An 8,548-nucleotide genomic window follows, 5' to 3' on the forward strand; every position below is an offset into this window, starting at 1 on the left:
GACTCACCTATCTGATATTCATTTTATTTTCCCAGATTTCAATGTTAAGTTTGTATTGCATTTCAAAGATGGTATTCACATAATTTCAGTACTGATGATAGAAGTTGTTGGTATGCTTTAAGAAGGATCTGTTCATGTTCTCGGTAATGGACCTGTTTGGATGCCATTCTAACATAAAACAACAGGCCGAACAGCTCAGTTTTCATTCTTGCTGAATTTTCTTGTTCCATTTCACTACAGAAATGATGGGAAACCTAAGATGTTCCTATGTTTATTTGGTTTTTCATTTTTATTTCACTTAAGGAAGTCATTGATGTAAAAAGGGTTTTAGAAAGGGACTAGGCCTTAGATTGGACATTCCAAAGAGCTATCTTGCCCACCTCAGTCTTTTTTATAGGCCACTTTTAGGTGGATATGTACTTGCCGTGTTTCAGATGAACTTTAACAATATGGTTCAAGTAGATGATTAAAAAGTTAAGAGACACTACCAGAGTTTTGCTAGCTTTACTGTCGGAACGTTTTGTATTTTCAAGATCTTACCACTTTGTCGAGTTCATCCGGTCCTAGAGTTTCTGGTTCACCTTCTCATCATAGTGATTCTAATTCATCTTCTGAGAAACACATGTCACGAGCCTCACAAAGAGAAGGTAGGTCAAAAGTTGGATTTCATAATCTTGAATACAGATTCTAAAATAGCTTTTTTTGGTTTGATTTTAATCCTTAAAAATAAAAGCCAATAGAGATGAGGCTATTCCTTGCTCCTCAGTAATTTTCAAAAAGCTAACCAGGGAATTCCCTGGCAGTCTAGTGGTTAGGACTCAGGACTTCCACTGCAGGGGGCATGGGTTCAATCCCTGGTTGGGGAACTAAGATCCCACATGCCACACAGTGTGGCCAAAAAAACAAACAAACAAAACCCCAAAAAGCTAACCAGTCTCTAGGGTTGAGTATCTTGGGCTTACATTTTTGTTGGAATTTGAACTTTAGTTTTATTTTCTGGATTAAGTTTGGTCTAGTTTGGAGAGGGAATAGTTGGGAAATATAGACTCCAATCAAGGTTGTTATAGAAATTAAATGAGACTATGCATGTGATAGTGCTATGTAAATATAAAGGGATGAGTTTATCAGGTGCTTGTGAAAGTTGCCTGGTTCCAGCCCAGCAGGCTTTTTGCTTTGCCATTTCCTTATCTCAGCAATGTCTGGCAGCCTCAGAGGGGTTGTGGGATAAAGAGCTATAATCTGGCCCCACTCTACTTTTGCCAGTTTTTCCCCAGCCAATCTGGGAGAACTAGCTGCTCAGTCTGTTCTATCCACCCCTTAATTGAAATGCTTTCTACCTATGCAAATTTCACTCATCATCCCTCTCCGTACTAATTCACATCTAAGCTCTTACAGCACTTTTTGTTCTCCTCTTGATGGACTGATGGCCAGATATATATATTTTTGTAATTTTGGGTCACCTTTTGGAAATAAGCATATCTCCTACCTAGATATTTAGAGGCAGGACTATACTTAGACTTATAATTAGTGTTTTCCCTGGGTGGCCTCATCTGGTAAGTGCTCAATAAATGCATTCTTGATTACTTTGCCTGACTACTTCCAAGAATGGTTTGAGAGACCTTCCTAACCTAAACCTATAGACTATCCACCATCCTGTCCTCTGGATGTTGAAGACTATGATGTCTCATTTTAAGGTTAAATATTCCTCCTCTTAGAGATTTATGCCCACATACGTAACATTTCTCCTGTGGATTCTTAGGGATGTAGCACAAATAAAAGTGAAGTAACTTTGGTTCAAGTAAAATTAAGGAGGCCCTTGACCCTTCAGTCTTCCCTACCCCATCTCCACCCTGGCCCTGTATGGTTTCCCCCTTTTGCCAGCTCTTGAGCAACCTCCAAGGAGCAGAGCTCAAAAACCACTGCTTACTTATTCAGAATGGGTTTCTTTTCTGCTTTTGTTATAGATTTTCAAAATTCTTGAAATAGGGTTCGTTTTTTTTCTAAAATTGTTGTTAAGGTTAAATCACATGTGAAATAATTCTTTAGGTATAATCTGGTTGTGAGAATGTAATTTAGATCGTCACAGGTTTCTGTCAATGCTGCAGTAATCTTAAGGGAAGCTTTTAAAAGAAGATAGCACATCTAAGTGCGAAATAATTCACGAAGGGTCTGACAGAGGCAGCTCATTATCTTTAAAGCAACTCCTATAGGCAGAGAAGTGTTGAAATATTTCTCTTGATAATAAATTTCTAAGCTGCTTCCTTACAATGTGTATGAAAGTGGTTCTCCACATACTTGAGGGATATGACATACTCCCATTTGTAACAATGGCTCACTACAGCAGTCAATTTCATTGGGGGCCAGGTAGAAAGAAATGATGGGCCATAGCAGAGTACCAGGAATATGTACAGTTGGCAGTATCTCCCACCCCTTGTTTTGACATGTCCTGTGTGAGTTGTCCTCTCTTACCTCCAAAATTATACATTGATTTGTTGTTTATAGCACTGTCCTTGGGGGCCATAAGTCCTGCTCCTTGCACACATCTTTCATCTATATAAAGGCAGTCCTCACGGCTTCCAGGTATTTCCTTCTCTGGACTAGAGAGCATCAGGTCCTCTGAGATGAGAATTGTTGTCTTTTACTTTTCCAGATTCCTTTCATGTCACATAACTTGAGATGTAGATCCAAATCAAAAGGATTCCTAGTCAGCTTTAACGCCTTAGCGTTAGGTTATTGTTGATTCCTGCTGCAGGAACTTAGATTCTTTAGTTCTGTCATACCCCTTCCCCCATACCCACCCCAAAGACACATACCCCATACGTTGAAGGGCACCATGGTTTTTTATATGTGGTAGCATAAGGGGCAGATGAAAGAATAAAGGCATGAGGGTGGCTGCCAGAAATCAAAGCTTTGATGAGCTACCTTAGTCCTTTGATAATACAAATTCCACATCCTAATTTTCTTATATCTCAGGAATTTCACCACGAAACAGTCTTGAAGTCTTAACCCCTGAAGTTCCTGGTGAGAGAGACCGTGGAAATTGCATCACATCGTTACAGCTGCACCCAAAAGGCTGGGCCACTCTTCTTCGGTGCTCAAGCAACACTGATGATCAGGAGGTATGGGCAGCAGCACTCCACCTTCAATGGGGCTGACTGAACAAACTGCCGTTGCCATGTGTGCTCACGGTGTCTTTATCCCTTCAAAATCCTTCCTCCTCTCTGGCCTGTGTGTGGCAAGCAGGAAGTACTTTAAAGGAGTCATCAGCTCAGATTGAGCCCAGCTTAATTCTTGCCTCCTTCATCTCAATGTGAAAAAACCCTTATATAGTAAACATAGGACTGAGCTAAGCTGGCTAAATGGGAGGTTTTGCTATAAGCCAATGGAGTATTATGATTTTCTCTTTTTAAAAACCAGGGAAAGCTTTGGGAAAGGAAGGGACTGAACTGATAACTAGGGGAAAAGATCCTATATGAGCTTATGATTCTCCTTACTCTGGAAAGCAGGAGTCTTTCCAGAGCTAGCTAGCTAGTCACTAGCTCTAGAAGCCACAGCTAACAGGAGAGAAGAGTCTTTGAAGTGTGTAGGAGGAGAGGTACTCTAGGGCTTAGATGTCTTAGCCCTAAAATATCAAGATTCTTGTTACTCTCTTGAGTAACAGGAATTCTTGAAAAGGGAATTATTACTTCAGAAGTCACAGTGGCCTCAGGGAATAAAAGGCTTTAAAGTGTCATAGTACAGAATAACCTTGATATGAATGTAGATAAGACAGTATGGGACCTGCAAGTTTTGTTAGTTGGGAGAGGGGTAGCATTCATCTGAATGATTTCTTGGAACAATTCTGTAGCTTTGGCATTCTGTGGAGCTTTTTTTTTTTTTTTTAAAAAAAGATTATCTGTAGCACTGTTTGGGACTCTGTAACTTTTTGTTTTTTAATTAGTTGAAGTATAGTTGCTGTACAATATTATATAAGTTACAGGTGACAGTATAGTTATTCACAATTTTTAAAGGTTATACTCCATTTATGAGGCTCTATGATTTGTTTCTCTTCTCTCCCTCTAGTGGACTTGTGTCTATGAATTCCAAGAAGGAGCCCCCGTGCGACCAGTCTCACCTCGCTGTTCTCTACGACTGACTCATTACATTGAAGAAGCCAACGTAGGCAGGGGTTATATCAAAGAACTTTGCTTCAGCCCTGATGGGCGAATGATTTCTTCCCCACATGGCTACGGGATTCGCTTGTTGGGATTTGACAAACAGTGCAGTGAACTTATTGACTGTTTGCCCAAAGAAGCCAGTCCCCTGCGGGTGATCCGTTCTCTGTACTCTCATAATGATGTGGTACTGACGACAAAGTTCTCTCCAACACATTGTCAGATCGCCTCCGGGTGCCTTAGTGGACGGGTTTCTTTGTATCAGCCAAAGTTTTAGGCACAACTTACATCAAATAAGGAACTCTTCTGGTGTTTGAATTATATATTACTTCAATTTAGGTGAAGTATTTTCTTTTTAGAAGATCTTAAAAGTTTGGGTCAAGATCCTAGTTCTTACGGGTCCATGAACACACCTGTGACCTGTGTACTTGGTCGTCCAGCATCACAGGGGCATCGCCAAGTTAGACTCCAGGCAGCACCATCTTTTGCAGCATTCCTAGGCTCCTGCTGATCTGTGCCACTGAACTCCAGTTCTGCTGGTTGTTTTGCATGGTAGCTCTTGTCAAGTTTCTTTCTTTTAATTCTCTTTTCTGTTTTTCGATTTTGGTATGAATTTTGTGGACATTTGGCAGGAGTTTTGGTTGGATTAGGAGAAACTCGTGATGCTAGTGTTGAATAAAACCTATGTTTTATTCAATGTTTTATTCGATGTTGGCATACTGGTTGAAAAGAAATTTCATCTTATCAGTATACTTGGCCTTTTAAAGTTGCTGTTGTTTCTCTATAATGAGCACAGATAATGGCATTATTCTTACAAATGTTATAGTTTTGCAGCAAAATGTCTTTTAAGTTTCCTGTTAAAATTATACATATTTTTCACTGTGAGAGGGATTTTGTTGTGAAATTCTAGAAAAAAAATTACCACCTCTCTTTGTAGTTTATTTGTATGAACTTTTAAATCTGTAGCATGTGTCCTTACTTGGTATTTTGTTCCTGTCAACAGCATTAGAAAGGAAAAGAGAAGGAATGGGCTTTGGTCATTTCTATTGTATAGAAGAGGATTTATTTATTAGATTATACTTTCTATCTGGCCACAGAGTGATGAGAACAATGTGGCTTAGATTTTCTGTTTCCTCTGCCAGATTATTTAAATCACAGAGGATGACAGGTGGAGGGAAAATCGAGAGTAAAAACGTTGTGTTTTTCTCATTTTCCTTGAGCTTAACTCTCTTACCATTTATGAAGGGAGAACTGTGATTGTCTTCAAGCTGTTGTCATAACTGTGGTGGTCCGTGACTTGGGTGTCATGACTAAGACCTTTTGTTGTGTTTTGTTATGGAACACAGTAAGTACAAAGCATCACGCAGGGGCCAGGCATAAGGCTGACTACTCTGCTGAAGTAAGCAGCTTTTTTCTAGTCTCCTCCACTTGGAATGGGACTGTCCTGAGAAGAGATTTGCCAGAGGCTGGAGTAATTTGAGCCACATGCTAGCTTTTTCCCCCTTAGAACACATTCTCTTAGGCCAGTGGTTCTCAAACATTAGGGTGCATTATAATCACTGGGGAGCTTGTGAAAAATAGAGAAACCTGGCCCTCACCTTAGGAGGTTCTGATTCAGCCAGGGAGAGGACAGGAATCTGTATTTTTAACACGAACCCCAAGTAATCTGTATTCAGGTGGTTCCTGGATCACAGCTTCAAATATTACTACCTTAAACATCAGTAAATATTTCTGTACCCATCAGGTGCTTAACACAACTCCCAGAAGGTGTTTTGATTATTAAAAAAATAAGCAAATAAAAGCAATTTTAGAGGTAGAAAGTAACTTAAAATGGACTCAATCTCGTTATTAGATGAATGAGAGAAGTTAAGTGACTTGCCTAAAGTCATCCTGCAAAATTAGTGGCAGAGCCAGGACTTGAATTCAAGTCTCTTAATTCCTTGCTCAGGGCCATTTCTACTGTATTATGCTGGCTGTTAAAACAATGACTTACGAACACTTTTTTTGTCTTTAAGTTGTATTATTGTGAATACCTTTAAACTGGCCAGTAGATTGAAAAAGGAAGGCATGGGAGTATCAATGCTGAGAATTCCAGCCATAAGAAGAAAAGTGTTTTAAATCTTATAGAAATGTTTAAGCAACCCAAATACATGAATAAAAATGACACTTTTTGTAGAACCTGCCAGACAGCCATTCACGCACGTACAGAGGTTACATCTCACTTGGATAATGTTGGCTGTAGGACAAATTTTAAAAATTAGATCTTTCTTACCATGGATGTTAAAAAAAAATTGGAAATGTTTTAGTCATCAAAAAAAGTACCCACAGTGAAAACACAGGTTTGCCATAAACTTTCTTAAAAACACATATTTAAGAGAAAATAAAGAGACAAAAACACCTAATGTTGACATTAAAAATAAGCTACTGGGCTTCCCTGGCGGTGCAGTGGTTGAGAGTCTGCCTGCCGATGCAGGGGACACGGGTTCGTGCCCTGGTCCGGGAAGATCCCACATGCCGCGGAGCGGCTAGGCCGGTGAGCCATGGCCTCTGGGCCTGCGCGTCCAGAGCCTGTGCTCCGCAACGGGAGAGGCCACAGCAGTGAGAGGCCCGCGTACCGCAGGAAAAAAAAAAAAAAAAACCTACTAAGTACAAAGGTTGTATTGATAATCAAAAGAAGTTTCCATATATTGCATCTCCTTGGGAGAGTGCTCCATGTCAGATGCTGGGCCCAAATGTTGCCCAACTCTAATAAATTTCAGTCCGTGATTCAAGAATATCTATCATGTGTCAAATAATGTAGATACTTTACTAGTAACTCTCACAAAAACTGCAAGGTAGGTGGCATGAGCACCAATGTACTTTGGGGGAAATGGAAGGTCAGAAAGGTTGATTTGACATAAGTCACAGAGCTGGCATGGGGTGGCAGCACTGAGATTCAAACTCAATGTTTTAGTTCCAAGCCTGTGCTTACTACTCTACCATTTTGCCCTTTAGTTTGTAAAGGATGGTAAACTGGCCTGTTAATTTACTTATTTAACACCCTCTGGAAGTTGTTTATTTCAGAGCTGGCTCATCTTCTGCACCATACAAAAGAACATTTACAAGATAGACAATTTCCATTAGAATTAACGCCATAAACTGCAGGGCACACATACAGTCCGTTCCTAACTAAAAACCCTCATGTAGGGTAAGTAGCTATAAAGTAAAGAAAAATGGAGGATTAATAGCCTTATACAAAAACAGAGCCTCACAGATGAGAATTAAAAATTAATAGCAAACTCAACAAAACCTTTGTCCTCTCTGAGGTATTGTCATGATCAGGAAGTCATCAGGGGATATTAATCAAGGAATTAAAGGGCATCAGGAATGCCATACTATTGGAGGAGATTACACTTAAAATTTCAAGATCCCATTTCACCTAGTGTATAAAATCTAATCTGGTGTTTTTAACTCTAAAATTTTATTTAGTCATTTTTAATCATGATAATTGGTAAATGTATTATAATTGATAATATAATTGTTGGTAAGTATAGTATAAATTATACATGTTTTAAAAAGCTTTCTGCAGAACAGTATATTTATGGCGAAGCTATGTTGAATGAGTTTAAAAACATCAAATATACCGTAGTTCCTTATTTTCAATTGTGAAAATGAAGTGGCTGATGCAGAAGAGACCTCTATTTTTATCTTTTGAAAATGTCTGTGGTCTTTTTTCTCAGAAGCTCAAAGAGCATGTATATTTTGTTTCTCCTTGTTACATCCCCGGGAAGAGGTTATACCAAAAATTTTAGGAAAACAAGCATGAAAAAGGTAAATCACATATTCCTCACTCCTATGTCTAGAACCAAGATCACATCATATCATTGTTAAGGCTGTTTTCTAGAAAGTGCAATATAGGAAAAACACTCTGAGACTCTTTTAGGAGCCTAGTGTTTCCCATATTAGAATATATGGTGTTGGCATCCATAAGAATCTGTTAAGCTTGTGTCTGATAACTTACTGATAACTTACTGATGACAGTCATCCCCATTTAATGACCAGCAGTCACTGAGAGCTATGAAAATTCAGTAACACAGTGTTGGTCATGAAGGAAAGCATATATATTAATGTTGGGATAATTAATGCATTTGTCTTAAGTGCCAAAATTCAAAACTTGTAATTATTTTTGATGCAAGTCTTTCAGATATGTCAGTATACCTACCCGCCTTCTTCTTAAACAGCATGCTCAGTACAATTCACTTTTTCATGATGAAAGTAAAAGTTATATTCATGTGTTATTACAAGTATCTAATGAGCTCTGATGTATGTAAAATAATCCATAAATTGTAAAGGGCTATAACAAATTGATATTAATTATTATAAAGTGATTCCCTCAGCCTCGAGGTATATATAAT

The 8,548-nt window shown here is 38.8% G+C and overlaps 1 protein-coding gene across 6 annotated transcripts in view; it reads left to right on the plus strand.

Moving 5' to 3' along the window:
- Positions 1-8,536, plus strand: part of DCAF10 (DDB1 and CUL4 associated factor 10) — a 56,804-nt gene extending 48,268 nt beyond the window's left edge. For all 6 annotated transcript variants that reach the window (XM_033858295.2, XM_073806307.1, XM_019948943.3 and 3 more), the window contains 3 exons: positions 534-647; positions 2,974-3,119; positions 4,063-8,536. In XM_033858295.2, coding sequence (XP_033714186.1) covers positions 534-647; positions 2,974-3,119; positions 4,063-4,431 — 629 coding nt within the window. In that variant the 3' untranslated portion in view covers positions 4,432-8,536. The remainder of the gene's footprint in view (positions 1-533; positions 648-2,973; positions 3,120-4,062) is intronic.
- Positions 8,537-8,548: the final 12 nt, after the last annotated feature.

The sequence above is a fragment of the Tursiops truncatus genome, chromosome 6 (assembly GCF_011762595.2).
Source record: "Tursiops truncatus isolate mTurTru1 chromosome 6, mTurTru1.mat.Y, whole genome shotgun sequence".
NCBI lineage: Eukaryota > Metazoa > Chordata > Mammalia > Artiodactyla > Delphinidae > Tursiops > Tursiops truncatus.